This window comes from Anas platyrhynchos, chromosome 7 (genome assembly GCF_047663525.1).
Source record: "Anas platyrhynchos isolate ZD024472 breed Pekin duck chromosome 7, IASCAAS_PekinDuck_T2T, whole genome shotgun sequence".
Taxonomy (NCBI): Eukaryota; Metazoa; Chordata; class Aves; order Anseriformes; family Anatidae; genus Anas; species Anas platyrhynchos.
The window spans coordinates 16,431,412-16,449,548 of NC_092593.1; the positions used below are offsets into that span (position 1 = coordinate 16,431,412).

At 46.0% G+C, this 18,137-nt stretch overlaps 2 protein-coding genes across 2 annotated transcripts in view; one reads left to right on the plus strand and one right to left on the minus strand.

Annotated features, from left to right (window-relative positions):
* The first annotated feature begins 2,483 nt into the window (after positions 1 to 2,483).
* UMPS (uridine monophosphate synthetase) lies at positions 2,484 to 8,709 on the plus strand. The gene is made up of 6 exons (XM_027461546.3): positions 2,484 to 2,681; positions 3,267 to 3,420; positions 4,926 to 5,594; positions 6,223 to 6,398; positions 6,935 to 7,049; positions 8,030 to 8,709. Exons 1-6 carry the CDS (start codon positions 2,541 to 2,543, stop codon positions 8,203 to 8,205), a joined length of 1,431 nt encoding a protein of 476 aa, XP_027317347.2. The 5' UTR covers positions 2,484 to 2,540; the 3' UTR covers positions 8,206 to 8,709.
* A 6,922-nt stretch (positions 8,710 to 15,631) lies between these two features.
* ITGB5 (integrin subunit beta 5) overlaps positions 15,632 to 18,137 on the minus strand; it is a 46,223-nt gene continuing 43,717 nt past the window's right edge. Inside the window, exons 13-15 of the mRNA XM_038182240.2 lie at positions 17,811 to 17,927; positions 16,728 to 16,894; positions 15,632 to 16,234 (exon numbers count right to left, since the gene is read on the minus strand). Coding sequence (XP_038038168.2) covers positions 16,139 to 16,234; positions 16,728 to 16,894; positions 17,811 to 17,927 — 380 coding nt within the window. The 3' untranslated portion in view covers positions 15,632 to 16,138. The remainder of the gene's footprint in view (positions 16,235 to 16,727; positions 16,895 to 17,810; positions 17,928 to 18,137) is intronic.

Sequence of the window (18,137 nt, forward strand, 5' to 3'; positions counted from 1 at the left end):
AGACAAAGAACAGGCTCTCTTCCTGAGCAAGAGTGTGAAGTATGTGATTTCTTAGCAACCAAAACTTCAGGCAGCAGTCATCAAGGGGTGTCTTTAATTAGCACCAGCCGCAGGTACTTCTCACTGCAGGACTGTTTGCGCTTCTTCCTATTTGTCAAAGCTGGCTCTTTGTGCTGTGATTGTGCTGCCCTTAAGAAAATGTTTATGGAAGTGCGGTTTATAAAACCCACAGCTTTTATTAGGCCCGTGGGTACTGTTTAAGCCGCAGTCTTTCTGCTTGGCATTAATACAAACAAATTCTCATGTATCGCAGGAAATCTGGAGTTATTTATCATTTTATTTTGCTGTGTCTTGCATTCACATCTCAAACTGTGAAAATAGGCACTTTGGGCATATAGGGGTAAAAGCTGGATTGATTAAAGGAAAACTGAAGTCTCCAATTGCTATCAAATAGCAGGGAAAAAAAAAAAAGGCTGAAAGAGGATACATGGTGCTCATATGGTTCTGGTGCTCATATTCAAAAAAGAGATTCCTCTTGAAGGGAGAGCTGGAGCTGCTGAGCTCTGAAGATTTTTGAGCGTTTGGAGTTGCTTTGCTTTATGGCCCTGCTTTGCCATGTTCATGTTAGGTAGCTCCTCTTCCTGGGCACTGCTTTTCTTACAGCACATTCAGGAAAACTCAAACCCGTCTGTACCTCCAGATGTGTCTGATTATAAACCTTACATTTTAGTGCAAACATTTTATGTTTTTGCCTGAATCGTCATTTATGTCCGGTTGATATGAAATGCTGCCATCTGATAAATACAGAGGAAGTATTCAAATACTGCTCTCCCAAGGTCTTATTCAGCCTTTGCCACCTTCTGCAGGGAGTAGCTGAGCCCTCGGTAAACTCAGGGCCTTCCCAGAGGGCAGCATCATGTGCAGTGCTGGTAGCCACCCCAGCCATTACAACCAGCAGCAATATCAGCGCTTTGGCTGCACAGGCTTGGTGCAGAGCAGCCCTCCAGGCAGGAAGCCACTGCCTGCAGGCTGCTGCACTGCCACTGGAATCCAAATTTGTGTCTTAGGTGAGCTAAGGAGCAGCATGCCGTGCAGCTAAGGTGGGCCAGGTTGACACAGAGCACCGGGGTCTTAGGCTTGAAAACCCTAAAGCAATCCAGAGTATGCATTTGCAATGCTTCTCTGGTCCTAATTGTACCAACAAGTCTTGCTTAGTCCCATTGTCTTTTTATTTTAAATGACTTTATTTTTTTTTCATTAACATCTACCTTTAAAATCATTTTTACTTTCAACCTACGATAATGCTGAGAGAAAGCCTGTGCCCTCAGCTGACCTTCCCAGGTTTTGTTGCCCAGCATTTCCAAAGATGCCATCAGGCCCTCGTTACAAATGCCACAGACGAAGGCTGAACGCAGAACAGCACAGTGTGACTTGGCTATATACAACCGTATTTTAATACCCTTGCAATGAGAGGGCTACGTCAGGTGACCTGGGATAATGTAAACTCTGGAGAGAAATGTCAAGGCTAGCCTGTATATACAAGTCTGACAGATAATTAACGTGCACAGGGGCTAACAAGCCGGTTTTGTTCCTGTTCCTTTCCATGCAGCAGCAGATCCCCCCCTAACACAGGGCCTGGGTCTATTTCCCTGCTTGTTTGTCCTCGCTCCATCAGAAAATGGTGCTTTCCAGGGACACGGGGCCTGGCCCCATGCCGCCAGGCTGGTCGCACGGTGCCACCAAGTGCTGGGCCTGGTGCTGGGACGTGTCACGCCGAGTGTCACTGCCACATGTTGGCCATGACCGTGGCGGCTGGGACAGACGAGCTGGCCTCAGTGGAAGCCATATGGCACCGCCACATCCACCTCCTGGTGCTCTCCTTCTACTAAACCCATCGGCATTGCTCTGTCACTGAGACCTGTTGGCTGGTGACTTTTGGAAGGCAAATGTGACAGAAAGGGAATATATATATATAAATAAAATAAAATGTGTCAGCCTTGTTCGCTAAGGGCAAAACTCAATGCCTGTCCACCACCGCGACCACCAACTGGAGCTAGAGGGGAGCGGCATGGCCAGCGACACAGCGCTTTCAAGGTGCGAAGTACGTCCACAGCCTTAACAATTTTGGCACGCCGCTGGCCTGCCCGAAGCACCGTGTGGCTCTGAGGCACACGGCTGCCCGCTTGCCATTTGTAAAGTCGGCCTCTTGGTATGGGCTGGCACTGCCGCCGTGGCTGCCATGCCCGTGTGCTTGGACTGTGCACCCTTTCTATAAACGGACTGTGCTAGCGACGCGTTTTCTGGGCTGTTCTCTATTTTGGATTAAAACTCGGTTGTTGGGAGAACAAGCGGCTCCGTCTCATTTCCCAACGCGGCTTTTTTCTTTTTTTTCCCTTTGTTTTTAAACGGGCGGAACCAATCGCACCCGGACCGTTCGTGCCCGACCCCAGGGACTGGGGGGCGGGTGGGGAAAACACAGCGCTGCGCATGCGCAGCCGCCCCGCCTGACGCCGCGCCCGCCATCTCGGGAGGCCGGGCAGATGGCGGCGGGCGGCGTGGCGGCGGCGCTGCTGGCGGCGGGCGCGCTGCGCTTCGGCAGCTTCGTGCTGAAGAGCGGCATCGCCTCGCCCGTCTACGTGGACCTGCGAGGCCTCGTCTCGCACCCAGGGCTCCTCCGGCAGGTGCTGGCCCCGGGGGGGGAACCCCTGGTGTGCTGGGAGGAGGAGGAGGAGGAAGGAGAAAGAGGAGGAGGGAGGGAGGGAGGAAGAAGGAGGAGGAGGAGGAGGAATATAAGGGAGGAAGAGGAGGAGAAAGAGGAAGAGGAGGGAAAAGGGAAGAGGAGAAGAGATGAGATTGGGCTCGATGATCCTTCAGGGTCCCTTCCAGTCCTTAATATTCCGTGATCCTGTGAGGAGGAGGAGGATGAAGGAGGAGGGGGGATGCTGCCGTATCAGGGGCCTGGGGGTCCTGCCCTGTGGTGGCACCGGGGGTGTTTGTGGCATCGCTTCCCCACTCTGCCTGCTTCAAGGCAGGGAAATTTGTGGTAAGTAACCAAAAAAAAGAGGGTGCGGAGAGCCCCGAGCAGCATTCACAGCAGCATCGTTCACAGCAGTGATGCTTTCCTGCGGAGAAACTGCTGGAGTTTCTTTATAGGTGTTAAGCGGCTTGCAGCTACCAAATAATGCGAAGGAGAGAGCTTTTTGTGCCTTCCCTTCCCTTGGTGGTGGTTGCTCCTGTCTGATGCCTCACATACACGTATTTTTCAGGTTGCAGATCTTCTGTTTCAAACAGCAAAAGATGCTGGCCTCGAGTATGACTGTGTGTGTGGCGTTCCCTACACGGCATTGCCACTGGCCACAATTATCTGCTCAGAAAAGCAGGTTCCCATGCTTATACGGAGGAAGGAAGCAAAAGACTACGGTAAAACCTTCTTCACGTGATGAATTTGTCTTTACTTGTTGGCTGGTTTGTGAAATAACTATATTTTTAAGGTTCTTCTCTAATACACCTCCCTCTTTCAGTTTAAGACTACCACTTCAATGCGGATAGCTACACCTTTTGCCCTGAAATATACCTCCCACAGCATCAGGCTCTCCCAGCTAGTCTTTTATTAGCCTGCAGCTCAAATCCTGCTGTAGTAGGTTTGGAAGCTCATGAGCTGCTTCTTCGCTTCCACAGTGTCTTTTTTTTCCTCTGGCACAGTTATTGTGGGTTACCGCCCTCTACAAAATCAGTTGCTGCAGTTTCTGACATGCTGAGACCAGTGCCATGTCTCAACCCCAAACAGAACTTATTGTATATTGATTCCAAGAGGAATCTTTTGTAGTCTGTTCTTGTTTTGTCTCTCAAAGCCCTTTTTCTTTCATATCCTGTAACTCTTTAATCAGTGGGCAAGGTGTACCAGGTGAGAAGCAGTCAGTTCTCCACACAGTGATCAATTTTATTTTAGTTTGGTGGAAAGGAGGTGAGGGGTGTGTGTAGGAGAGGGAAACTGAAGCATTAACATACTCTGTCAAAGGGATTTCTTTGTGTGATAAACGCTATCCTTTTCCAACAGCGTTCAGTCAGAGAGGATGTTTTTCAAAACTAAATGTTAGCCAATGTGCTAGGCAGGAGAGCTGTTGCTATTCCTTCTTGTGAAGGACAAGTTGATTGTGACAGCAATTAACTGCCTGGTACAAGGGTTCCGGTGTCACACAGATTGCAGAGCTGTACTTACACTGGCGAGACCGTCATGGTTGAAGCACCGCGGTCTGTGTAAAGCGAGGCAGCCTTTGTTGTTGCCCCCCGGGATGCCTTTCATGGATTTGTGCCTATTATTCGTTATGGCAAAGGCATTTGGGGGGTTTACTCCTCCTAATTGTTCTAACAACAGAGATGTTAAGCACAGAATAATGCCTGTGAAAAATAGAAAATATGTTGAAGAGTATCAATGGCTTTGCTACTTCAAAGACATTTAAAGTAACTTTTAGTTTAAAGACTTTTAAGTTACAGGAGAAGATATTGTTGGTGTTTTTGAAGGTTCAATTCATAGTAATACTAAACCAGAATTTCTGTAGTCAACTTACACAATGATTATTTAAATATGTGCAGCTGATAATATGTCACTTCTGTTAATGGAACATACAAAATCTGTTTATCCCCTTGGAGAAGTAAGTCTTTGTGAATTGGATTACAAGTCAGTTACTGAGCTGTGGTAAGAACTGTGATACCTGGTATCAGGTATTAACTAAAGAAATTCTCTCTACATACAGTATGGAATTGCTATTTTCTTGAAGTCTGATTTGATTTTTTACTGCAACTTATGCTTGTATGTAAAATAGATACCATCTTTAACATAGGTTAAAATCTTGATATTTCTGATGCATTCTGATGTGGTCTTTTAAACCTTGTTCATTTAGTTAAGTGTGTCTTTTGTTTTAAAGGTACCAAGCGACTGGTAGAAGGCACCATTAAACCAGGAGAAACATGTTTAATCATTGAAGATGTGGTAACAAGTGGATCTAGTGTACTGGAAACTGCAGAAGTTCTTCAGAAAGAAGGATTGAAAGTCACAGATGCTGTAGTGCTGTTGGACAGGGAGCAGGGTGGGAAGGCCAGGTTAGAAGAACGTGGGATTCGTCTGCACTCTGTATGCACGTTGTCTGGGCTGTTAGATATTCTCCAGCAGCAGGGAGAAGTGGATGCTGAGATGGTTGAGAAGGTGAAGGACTTCATTCGGGGAAATGTATTTGAGCCAGTGGCTCAGAATGGTCCTGCTCCCGTGAAAAGGATTTGTAAAGAGCTGAGCTTCAGGGCTCGTGCTGAGCTGCCTGGGGTGCATCCTGTTGCAGCCAGGCTTCTCGCGATCATGGAAAAGAAACAAACCAACTTGTGCCTTTCCGCTGATGTCACAGGATCCAAAGAGCTGCTGCAGTTAGCTGCCAGCCTTGGCCCCAGCATTTGTATCCTAAAGACTCACATAGATATCCTGAATGATTTCACCCAGGAAGTAGTAAAGGAGTTGAGAGCACTCGCAGATCGACACGAGTTCTTGATTTTTGAAGATAGGAAATTTGCAGACATTGGAAACACAGTGAAACATCAGTATGAAGGTGATTATCATCGGCCTAGGTTTACAATAACTTTGCTGCCAGTCTGTGTAACTGCAGCACTGGAACAGGCTGTCAGGAGAGACTGTGGGATCTCTGACCTTGGAAAAAACTCATGAGCAACATGATCTAGCTTTGAAGTTAGCCCTGCTGAGAGGGCACGACCTCCAGAGGTCCCTTCCAAAACCTAAATCTTTTAACGAATCTATGCTTGTCCTCAGTAAGTACTTCTGAATAGCTGTTTGCCACGAGAAATGCAGTGGGGCTTATAAAGCAGCCTGATATGCTTGTGTGCTTGTTATGGCTTTCATTTGTTACTGCAGCTGTAAATGATCAGAATACTGTTGCACCTGTGACGGTAGAATTTTAGCTCACTGCTAATGACTTAATGAATAGTAAAGGCAAGTTACTAAGTGCTTCTGTAATATAAAACTGGGAGACGATGCTTTGTGGTTGTGCAGCTGTCAGGAATGTCTGGTAAAACTGCACTTGTAACTGTTAAGCTTCAGTAGTAAAAAGTCTTCTAACATGAATGAGTTAGTGTGCTGCTTGTTTTGTTTAAGTCATGATTCTTGTTTAATACATTTCTGATGACTAATTTCACTTTGCGTGTGTCTTTCTCTCTTCTCAGGTGGTACATTCAAAATAGCATCCTGGTCAGACATAGTTAATGCTCATGTGGTGCCAGGTTCTGGAGTTGTGAAGGGTCTGAAGGAAGTCGGCCTTCCTCTGCAGCGGGGCTGCCTTCTCATTGCTGAGATGAGTTCCCAAGGGTCACTTGCAACGGGCAAATACACAGAAGCTGCAGTAAGTAGGCACTTCTGTTTCAGCTTGTAAAGTGTTCCAATGAGGGAGGTTTTGTGTGCTGCCAACATCTATGCTTCCAAAAGTCTCTCCAGCACTATTTATTATAGGCTCTCTTTCTGTGCAGACTCAGGAATCTGACAGTGTAGCACTTAAAGTTTATATCTGCAGGCTGCTGGTGTCAGGTGGTTGTCATTCACATTGTGAGCTCTAGTGAATGTGATAGGTTTGCCACTCACCACCTTTTTTTTAATTAGCAATAGAATTCTAATCAGTGTAAGTTCATTGAGTGTATCATTTACAACTTAGAAACAAGAGTAACTTCTGCATTCCTGTCTGCAAGCAAAGCCAAAATCAATGAGGGATCAGTCAATTCTGGGTGACTTTATATTGATAAAGCAAAAACTTGCTAGAACACTCCAGTGTTTCATTCCCCTGCTCTGCACACCTTAATGTGTCAATGCATGCATCAGAAATAGGTTAGGGGGCAAGCTTGATTTTAGGTATATCGCTTGAAACTGTTTACTGGTCTTTTTCAGGTACAGATGGCTGAAGAAAACTCTGATTTTGTTTTTGGATTCATATCTGGATCTAGAGTTAGTAAGAAACCAGAATTTCTTCACTTAACTCCAGGGGTACAGCTGCAAGCTGGAGGTAATGTGTCCTGAAATACTTAGAGTGTGTTTGTAAATGAAGTAGGTGCAAGATCAGTGCTTTTTTGAGCATCAGTTCCATCTGTTGGAATTGGTAAATCATGAAAAATGAGGGCTCTCTATGTCAAATTTGATCTGTGTCATTGTCATGGAATTAGATTTTACAAAACTCATATAGAAGCAGTTAAGGATTTATTATATACCTTTATAGTAAATAACAAGGTTTATATTTTTTATAGTATAGAATATAATGATTTTAACAGCAATGTTGTATTTTTTTAACAGCAGTTAATCAGTATCCAAGTTCTTGCTTGGGATTACTATTTATAGGATTGCAAGGCTGTTGTCTTTTTTTCAGTAATTTTCCAGGATACAAGGCTCTTGCCAATTTTTTATGATTCAGGTTGGACAGTCCCCTTCGCATTTAATCCTGTCCTTGTCAATTAGTTACACCACAGGGGCTGGATACAGCTGGAGGGGAGGGCTGATTGTCCGGTGCCTATATGGCATAAACAACAGGTATGAAGGGGAGAGAACATCAAGCTTTACCACCCTCTATAAATAACAGGAATGGTGTCAAGATGACTTCTCCTTTGATTAAACAGAGGAGAGAGATGAAGTACCACAATTGTCTAATAAAGTGATTGATTTGTAGTCAAGCTGAGATTCCTTCATTATTTTCCGTGAGAGATTTCATGGTATAGAGGTCTTCCTGAGGCTCTGTGGCTAACGAGCTGTCTGGTTCGAGGAGCGATCACGGTGAGGCCTGCTGTGGCTCATAAACCTGAGCAAGACTTATGTCAAGTACAGGAGCAGAGCATGCCTGCCACAGTAATTGGTAGGTGTTCATTAGTTGGAGGTACCTGATGGATTGTTAGGGTGAGAACTGAAACAACGTACCTGTTTTCTGTTCCATTTCTTTGAAAGTTTTTAGAATGTATAATTTTGTACAAGCTAAAAAAAATGGTGTGTCTGTTTCAGGTGATAATCTTGGACAGAGGTACCTAAGCCCCAAGGAAGTTATTAGTGAAAGAGGTTCAGACATCATTATCGTGGGACGAGGCATCTTGTCAGCTTCAGACCGCCTTCAAGAAGCAGAGAAGTACAGGAAGGCAGCTTGGGAGAGCTACATAAGCAGGCTTGGTGGTCATGTGTGAGATGGGATGCAGGTCACTTCCCGACTCAGTGAGCAGAGCTGATGGAGCTGTAATCATCGTGAGACTTCTACGTAAATACATTGACAGCCAGTAGAATACTGGGCCCTTTTGGAAAAAAAAATGTTGCTGGCTAAATTACTTTTTAATTGCATACATACAGACAAAGTTGTACCTGCGGTGGTTATTTTTCAGTATTTTTAGTTGTTGGATATATGAAACCAAAATTTGATGTTCAGTTTTTGTTCTTAATAATTTTCTATGCTGAAAAATGTTGAATGAGAACACTCCAAGGATATTTGCCTTGCTGTTGTTGCTCCTGTTTATCCTCCTCACCCTTAAATTGGGTCAGTATTTCACTATTAACTTCACCTGCAGCACCGACCTGTCTTACTCTCACAGGATTGCTCAACTCCACAATTTCTAAGCAAAAGTATCAAGTCTTGATCCTATGCTGTGAAATTGAATAATATGTTCTCAAATAAATTTGCTACTATTTTCATGTAACTGGATCTGTAAGTCTTTTTTCTGTGTCAGTGCGAAACCCTGTTTATTTTCAGAGCCAGGGCATTACAAAAATGTCGTTCTGTTTTTTGTGACTGCAGGAGTTACTGCTGATGGTGCTTATAGTCTGCTCTGGCAAGAGTCTTTATAGCTCCCAGCTGTTGTGCGTTTAATTATGGTGGAATTGCTGATTGCTCTAATGAGAAACAAATACATACTCTCTGTTGCTTGATTTATGAAAATGTTTGTGGAATCTTTCCAGGAATTACTTTCCATGCTTTGGCATTGTGAAGAAAGGTTAAGTTGAAATACCACGTATGATAGGATGGAATCACCTTAAATAGATCCAGTATTTTCCAGGTGGAAATCAGCTTGCATTTTCATTGCCAACATGAAAACGTGAAGAATACAGATGCTTGGTGGTATGGTTCTAGACCATTGCTGTTTCTTTGCTGCTGCAAAGTACGCTAAGAAAGCTGGATCCTTTTTTAAACACATCTGCCTGTAGGCTAGGAGCAATTATGTCTGGTGAGATTTTTTGGGGGCTTTAGTATTTGACATTTTTCCCAGCCTTTCAGGAGATTAGGGTTATGCTGAAGTTCAAATGGAGATTTTGTGCTTGTTGTCAGTTGGATTAATATATGCAGTGTCTAAGAAGGGAAATGGGCTTGGATTTAACTAGCAGTTGAAAAACTTTCTAGCTGCCTGTGTAGGTTGAGGATAATGACCTTATCCTTTTGCATTTCATGTTCTTTGGAAGTGTGTCTCCTGTGCTTGAAGGTTTCTTACGGGGCTTATAAATCTGTTACTGTGGAAAGAGTATTAGAATTTTCTCTGTGTATGTTTTGTTTTTTCCTTGGGGCTTTTGTTTGGTTAAAGATTCTTATGTACCATGTTTAGATGGAGTTTTCCACGTATAGGAAACGTGAAGGTTCTTGTGACCACCTTTCACCACTGGAACTTGATGAGTGTGTTGTCTCCTGTGAGCTGCCCTGCAATGGTCTGCGAGTCAGGATACTTTGCATCAACTTCTAAGAAGTTTCAATCCTTTAAAGTGAATGTGGGTTCAGGGATTTGTTTGCTGTTTCTCATTAATTCCCTAATATCCTTGAGGCATGTAGCAGAAGCAAGGCTTTCTCGCTTAAACTGCTTTGCAGAAAACTGCTTTGTCCACCAGGTGGAGCCGAGGCTCTATTTTTCAAGATGGTTGATGCCCTAGCCCTTCTGTAGCCGATAGTTTCCACTGTTGATGCCAACTTGAGATATGCTTAAGATGAAACTTACCTGGTTTTCAACAACTTGCTCCCTTGTGATGCCATAACTTAGAGTTTACTAGACAGCTGCTTCAGATTTGGGTTTAGCACTGCGTGTTTTAGTAGGGTCACTGTTAGAGCACAAGCAGAACTTGGTGAGTTCAGTGTTTTCCACTAATCATGAAGTATGCATCTGAAATCTATGCAGCTAAAACCATGAGGAAGATCCGAGAGCTACTTTATCAGGCCTCTGGTGGAAAAAAAATAGCCACTGAATTTGGAGATATCGATGTGATCTAATATCTTGTTACTTTGGGAAGGTATTTGCAACTCAACTTTATGAAACAAGTTCTGAGCAACAGATCGGAAAACTATTTCTCAGTCCTGTGTTGTGCACTGAGTAAGTCACGGAAAAAGTTGTATTCCAGTGCTTCATTTGACACCAGCGTCACAAACATTTCAATTAGCAAAACAAAAACATGTTACCTCCTACATGCATTCTTGTGTCCGGATGATTATAGTATACAGGCATGTGTGCCTTTTTTTGAGGCACCTGAAAATGATTAAAAATCCATTTCAAATTAAGAACAAATGTTAATTTCCTTGCTTGCCTCTGCTGCTCACATTCGTAGCATAGTTCCTGCTGTTGGTCCCAACTGTTTCTAACATGGGAACTAGGTCACAATTTACAAAACTAATTTGCATTATAATATATGAATCTGGAAGTGCAGTTCATTCTGTGCTCTGATCAGAGCCTCGTACGGAGGCTTAAGGCTGTATTTGACTTTGTTGATTGTCACATGATCTATGTTATCTGTCAAGTAAGCGTTTATACGAACTTGCTGTCCTTAATTCACTCTGGAGGATCGTTCATAGCAGAATGAAAAGATATTGTCCTTTTCATAATGGGTAAGGCTGCGGTCAAGTGATGTCAGTGCTTGCACCAGGACGACAGCTACCTTGCTGGTATTTCTGAGCAAGTCACCGGGGACTGCATGAGAGATCAGCCCAATCTGGAATCATTAAGGAATTGTTACGTAGCACACACATTTGTATGTAATTTTCACTGTATCTTTTTTGTTGTAGGCATTTCTGCCTAGAACAAGGAGAAGCAGCATGGGTACTTTAATCAGGATAGCTGATTAAGTACAGTGTTCTACTCAGACTTAAAATTCTTGCAAAAGTCTTGATAAACCCAGCATCAAACTAAAACACTTTAAATTTTTGTCCTTAAATGTACTTGTACATAACAGTGTCAACATGCTTTAGTAGCCAATAGTTGACAGGTCGTGTTATTGTTTCCATAAACTTCCATAAAAAGTTATTGGAGACCTAAATCCAGAAAAAAATGACTGCATCACTTCCCCTTAAATGTACTTGGAAAGCCTGTTGCTGTGGGTTCTTAGCAAGTGACACAAACATTACATTTAGGAAACAGTTAGAACCGAAGGAATGTGAAATACCCAGAGGAAGTTTGTTTCCATTTCTGAGTTTTGGAGGTCAGTGACTCAGGGAAATGGTCTGTTTTGGAAGACTTTTAATTGAACTGCAGACTAGACAGGGCTGGACATCTTGTTTGTTTGTAATCACTGTTAGGTCTTGGTTGGTCTGTATCACAGTGACAAGTAGAGCTTCGTGTTCGAACTCTGTAACAAATTAAAAGTCAGTTTGCTGCCTGCTCAGGCTTTGGGTTTTCCTCTGTCTTTTGACAGGTTCCTGCAGGCTGAAAGCAGTGACCCTGCCTGCTTGTCTGGGTCGACTTTGTCCTCGCTCTTGATTCTCCATTTCTGCATGACCCGTGTCATGCTCTGAACTCATAAGCTCGTGCTGTCCACGGTCAGGCTGTGAAAATGCAGGGTTACGTGTGGAGGCTGGCCAATACAGAGGAGAGGAGGAAGCCCGAACATGGATGTAGCTGTGAAGTTCTTGCTTAGAGCACAGCTTCCTGAGCAGTGATGAAAAATAAAGCCTCAGACCACGTGTAATTGTATGGCCATAGGCTGTGCTTAGGTCAAATAGATAATGCAGGAGCAGATGAGCAGTGCGGTCACTTTTGATCTCTCCCTGTAGAAATAATAGTAGCTATACAACAGACACTTTAACAAATAGGATTGTTTAGCTGGGGAAATTCTGCTGTGTTCTCTGCAGCTGATTATTTCTGCTCTGCTGAGAGGTGTCATTGTAGAGCTGAATGGAGAAGTTTCTGTTGTGCTGGGACCAGAGGACGACATCACTGCTAATGGGAATAGAGAAAGGGGCAGGATGAAATCAAAATCTCCCTTGTATTTGTGTTTTTTTTTCTTTTCTTTTTTTGCAGATGGGCAATGAAGAGGAGGAGGAATGACAGTGAGCTTAATTCCAATGTAAAGTATGTTCAGATCAGGAAACCATGCTGGAACCCACAGGAGATGCTGGGTTGCACATGTAGTTAGTTACCTCGCCTTGGTATTTCCTGCCAGACATCTTAGTGACACTCCTCGATACGCTAGCTCATTTGCTTTCCATGCAACTGGAGAAATGCAAGGTTAAATGCGTGCAGAAGCATGAAGCATTTGTGTTCTAAAGCTTGGGCTTAGCCTCCAGCTGTTGAACACCTTCTTACTGCATCATTGTAGGGGGCAAGAAGGCTGCCAGGAGGGCATGTATCACACCTGGCTTCTGTACATCACAGGCTGCAGAGAATCTCCATGCTAACAAGGCAACAAAGGCTGTGCTTGACCTTGACTTTTCCCAAGGTGTGACAAAATAGCACTTCCAGAAATGGGAAAACACATTGATGAGACACCAAGCGAGCCCCTGGTCCCAGGGCTGTGCAGCAGCAGCCTCCAGCTGTGGCTGTGGAAACATGGAGCTGATGTTGCAATGGCATCTGGGTTCCAAGTTGGCCAGACAAGAGCTGACATTTTCCATCACTATGTGACCTGCTGATGCCTTCTGCTTTAGCTTTCATTCAGGAATGCTAGCTGTGGTCAGGCTGCGTGTGTTTAGGGACACAAATAAATGGCTGCTGATTGAAATACACCATTCCTATGACAGAGCTTGGCCCTAACCTTGCCAAGGGTACAGGCAGATCTGCTTACACAGGAAAGTAATGCTTCTCACTCACAGCATCACTTCTTTTTTGTTTATTTTATTTCTAGATGCAACCTTAAGTAGAAGCTAAACTTGGAGGGAGAGACCATAAAAATTAAAAACATGCAATTGATTATTCATTTGTATAAAGTTTCTCTGGTACCTTCTCATATTCTTTTGTTAAAAGACAAGCCTGACCTACAGGCTCAATCCTTCCCCCACCCAGATGTGGTAGCAGACATCCCTGTAGGACACAGTGGCTTGCCCGTGGTGCTGCTCTGCCTTCAGTGCCCCAGTGCTGCCAGCCAGGGAGCAGGCAGCTGCTCGCTTGTCCCTGACAGCAACTGGCCCTATTTCCTTCTTGCTGGAATTACTCTGCACTTTCTCAGAAGGGTGCCACAGGACAGACTCCCATCTTTCACTTGTTCTCCATGTTATATACCCTGGCAACTCTTCGGAGCAGTTTGTTTCACAGCTGATTTTCCCCCCAACCCCATGAGCAGGGGAAGAAGCAAAGCTTTTCGTCGCATCTCCAGGTCCCTTCCTTTCCTTCTTTCCACCCTCCCTACCCGAGTAACCTCCTAGCAGGATCAAACTTCACATTGCTGGAGCTGCCACCATTGACTGTTCTCTAAGCACCAAACTAATGTGCTAGGAAATGCCACAGCTTAAAGGTAATATGCAAAAGAAATGCTGGAAAGGGGAGCACTGCCTGCGCCTTTCCTTTCCAAATGTAAAGGAAGAAAGCAAATGGTTTTCTTTTGTTTTTAAAATGCTTGGTCCCTCACAAACTAAAGGCAGTGGAGCTGTGTTCAAAGTTTGCTGCTCTGGGTGGCAAAGCTGGCACAAAGTTCCTGCCCTACCTTTCCCAGCACTTTCCTTCCTGCTCTCCCTTTCCGTGCCTGTGAACCTTGCAAGTGACCCAAGCTAAAACTTGATCTGTAACAAACAATCTGGCCTACTTAGGATGGATTTATTTTTTTCTTGGATGCAGTATTTTTTTTAACCTTGTGTTAGCAATGAAATTTCTCAAAGCAGTGCTAGGCAGCCCGATGGTGGTAAAACCAGACTTTTTCCTGGATAGCCCTTCCCAGGTGGCCGCACTATTCCCAGGGATTCAATATGCAACAGGGCAAATCACCTTAAGCTGCCCTCATTGCCTTTCATTAAAGCACCGTGTAGGAAATGTGCAGTTAGCGTTAGCTTCCCCTGAAGAGCACTTCTGTGCCATTGCTGGCTGCTGAAATCAGCTTGCCACTGCGACAGCAGCTGCTGCTGCCCCTTTGCTGTGCTCAGACCTTTCCTATTTCTTGTGAAAGCGCAGGGAGAAACCCCTGCACCTGCTGTGTCCTGGCTCTGGGCACGACGTGGCCAGTGGTGCACAGCCTTGGTGTGCCCCAGGCAGCTCTGCTCTTGTGCCAGCCTCGTTCCCTACCCTCTGCATTTCTGCTATATCAAACCACCCTTGCTAGGTCGGATTCAGTAACCATCCTGGATTAAAAAATGAAGTGTGAGGACAGAGTGCTGTTTTGTTTTGATTTTTAAGGCCACCTGATCAATTCTGATGCTGACAGCGTGTAACTTCCTGCGTTCTTAATCCCTGTCCCTGGCTATTTTTAACATGGTTTGTTGCGCTTCTTCAGTGCTGCTGGTAGGAGGAGGGGGACCATAAACTTCTTGAAGGAAAGCTGTTTATACTGAGCAAATAAGGGCTCCTGTTTATAGAGGCAAAAACAAATATATAAAAAAAAAAATCCGGAAGGATGGGCCCGTGGCTGTCTTCCAATGAGAAAAGCAAGTCAAAACAATGAACGCCATTTGTTTTTGCTTTTCCCTGGCAAGCTTCCTTCAGCTGACTATTGCATGATCTGTTCAGGGTGAAGAGGGAAAAAAAAAAAAGCCAAAAAAAATAAAAAGCAGTAGCAATTGCTCTGGCTTCTCTCTCCTGCCTTCTGCTGAAGTCCCAGTGCAGAGCTCGTGGGGGTTTAAAGCTGCAGCTGTCATCTGGGGTAATGCAAACCCCAGCTTCAGAGGAAAACAGATGGGGCAAGAGGAACAGTTTCAGGGGAAAAAAACAAAAACAAAACAAAAGTTCTGAAATAAAAACGCTGGGCCTTAACCAGCTCCCTGCCCGGCCAGAAGCTGAGGCTAGACCCCCCAGCTCAATTCTGTGTTAAAACCTCGGATATGAAATGCTCAGAGGGAGATGTGTGGCCAGCAAGCTGAGCTAGCAGCCGCCCAGGCTGGATGCCTACTTGCAAAGCCCAAGGAGTCAGTGCTGAACATTTCCTCAGCCTAAACTCCCATTTCCCTCGGGCTTCCCCCAGCCTTCCTGCTGCTCCACAGAGCAGCTACACTGAGTGTGAGCGCTGAGCGATGTCTGGCAGTCCCCACCCTTGGTCAACAGCGCGGCGTTAAACCAACATACCTTCTGCAGCCGTCACCGCGGCTCCGGTTCCTGTTTGTGTCCTCATGCTGGGACTGATAAGGTGCTACTGATAAATAAATAAGACAGCACCCGTTTTCCTTGCAGGAGCACGCCCCGTCTCAGTCTGTCCCTGCGGGGCTCAGCAAGGAGATGACAAACTCCGCTCACAGCATCATGTATGCACAATAGTTTTATTTTGTTTTTATATAAAAAAAAATCCTAAAGACTGCAGAATTCTTGTATCCTAATTTCTTATACAAATGCTTCCAAAACCCTTCTCTTTTCTTTAAGCTAATTCCCCCCCTAACAACTTGCAATGGCGTGGGGTTCCCCTGATTTTGGCCTAGTCCCCCTTTCTAGTGGGATGGGATATGTCTAAAGCTGCAATATGGCACTTGGTTCACTTAGTTGGCAGGTTTAATATATCCGGAAAGCTGGGCTGTGGAGCCTCACGTGGCTCGGAGTCCACGAGCACAGGCGGTGAGCCTGCCTTGGCGTCGGCGTGTCCCCAGACAGCACGCTACTCTTCTCCTCACTGTGCAAATAACAGGCTTCCGTCATCGACCAGTCCTGTTGTAAGGTATTCCCTCCCCTGAAGAGGATCGGTCCCGTCTTCAAGTCGGGAGCAGCAAATACAGTCAGGCAATTGTCCACAGCAGTCCCACGTGCTGAGGCCTGATCAGTCAACCGTACCATTGTAGGACTTGTTGAGCTTGTTGAACGTAAACTCCACGTTATGCGTAGAAATGGGCTTTCGGTAGAGGGGGTTGGATGCCTGTGGAGAAGTAAACGAAGGGAAAAGGTAAGGAGCAGAACCTGTGGCATGGCAAAGATGTGTGTAATCGCACAGGATTACAGAATGGTTTAGGTTGGAAGGGACCTATACAGACCGTGGGCTGGGACCCTTCACACTAGGCCATGTTGCTCAAAGCCCCATCCAACCTGGCCTTAAACGCTTCCAGGGATGGAACAGCCACAATTTCACTTCCATCCTCCCCTTCCTGCTCTATTTACTTCAGAGATGATAACTGCATTTGGCTTTGACCCACCTTCTGTCCCATCTGTGTGCACAAAGTGACGCCCTCTAATGCTGACCAGCCCCATGGGCAGGAAGCCTCCCCACAATGCTTCCTTGTAGACCTGGCCACCTGAATTTCCAGACAGCACAGTACACACATCCATCTCTTTTCTCCATCACTGCAGAGCTGTTTGCTGCCAGCTATGCTGAGAGATCCCCCCCAGAGCCCCAGCAGCACCCCAGGGCTCACCATTTCGTATCTCGCCCGGGAGCGTTCGCTCTGGAAGCGGTCGAACTCCCTCCTGTCGTGAATGGTGACAAGCAGCTTCCAGAGCCCCAGCAGGATGGTGCCGATCAGCACCACGCTGCCGATGACTGCCAGCACGATGGTCACAGCGCTGGGGGCTGAGCTACATGCTGGAAAGGAGGGGGAGAAGAAAATCAGCTCTGGAGCAGGTGTATCCAGACCAGGATACCGGGACGTCATGACCTGGAGCGCAGCCACTGAGCAAGTGGCCTCAGGGCAGTGCGAGCAGCAGGGACTGAGTTAAAAAAAGCAACAGTCCTCGCTGTAACGGAAGGGATCTTTTATTTTTACATTCAAGAGCATTTATTCCTGGCTGGGGGCAGGGCAGCAGCACAGTTCACAAGGACGTCACCAGGGCTGGGATGTCACACAGCTTTGGGGGACGAGCTGGGCGGTCCCCGTGGGACACAGAGGGCAAAGGCACCTCTGGCAAAACCCAACCCAGCTCCTGGCCCACTCTGACCTGGAGACAGGTGATTACGGGTTGCTTTAACTAGGCACATTGCCTGCCAGCTAATCAGCTGGCCTTTCAATTAAGTGCAGGCTGCAGCCTAAATGAAATAAAATGTGCTTCCTCCAAAACTTCCCACCCTGCCCTGTGTCTCGGAGGACCAAATCAGAGCACAAGAAGCTACCACTGGGTGCTCACCAGCTCTTTTTGCAGTGCCACAAGGCATTTCCTTTGAGAAGCCGCGTTGCCTGTGATTGAAGCAACACACAGGGCCCATGCTGCGAACTGCAGCTGCCCCAGGGGAGGGGAGGTGGGGCGCACACACTGTGCAGCTGGGTCCAGAGCTACTGCTTGGAAATGCAGAAATCCACAGCTCCTGTGGGGGCTTCCTGCATATTACACTCTCAGTCAGAAGCCTTTTTTTTACTAAGTTGGGAGCATTTGGCTCTGGGTTTCAACCCGGTTATTTGCTCATGCATGCAGCCCGTGAAACCAGCTTTTTGCCAGCCAGCAGCAGCCCAGCACCTCCCGCAGGGCAGGCTGTGCTGACACAAGGAGGGCAAAGGAGGGCAGACCTGGCTCCTTGAGGACGGTGAGGTTGGACTTCCCACTGGCGAGCTCTGAGTAGGTGAACTTCATGACACAGTTGTTCACTGGGTAGGCACACAGGATGGCATTCGGGTCGTCCGTTTCTGGAACGAAATGAAGAGCAGCTCTGAGTCCCCGCCAGTTACTTGGCCAGGAGACCATGTGCCACTGTCACCCCGCACACTGAGGCAGCTCTGCACATGATGGCACACCCAGCCCAGTGCTCGTTTCCACCCAAAGCCCAGAGTCAGAACTGGCCCCTGCTCTTCTGGAGCAGTGTCACGCCGGGGACCTTGCATTCCTTCCCATCCGAG

What these genes read in the sequence shown, in the direction of transcription:
- UMPS (XM_027461546.3), top strand. Translation starts at nt 2,541, where the DNA reads ATGGCGGCGGGCGGCGTGGCGGCGGCGCTGCTGGCGGCGGGCGCGCTG. An exon ending in ACCCAGGGCTCCTCCGGCAG is followed by an intron (nt 2,682 to 3,266) that starts GTGCTGGCCCCG and finishes CGTATTTTTCAG; the next exon opens with GTTGCAGATCTTCTGTTTCA. An exon ending in GGTACAGCTGCAAGCTGGAG is followed by an intron (nt 7,050 to 8,029) that starts GTAATGTGTCCT and finishes TGTCTGTTTCAG; the next exon opens with GTGATAATCTTGGACAGAGG.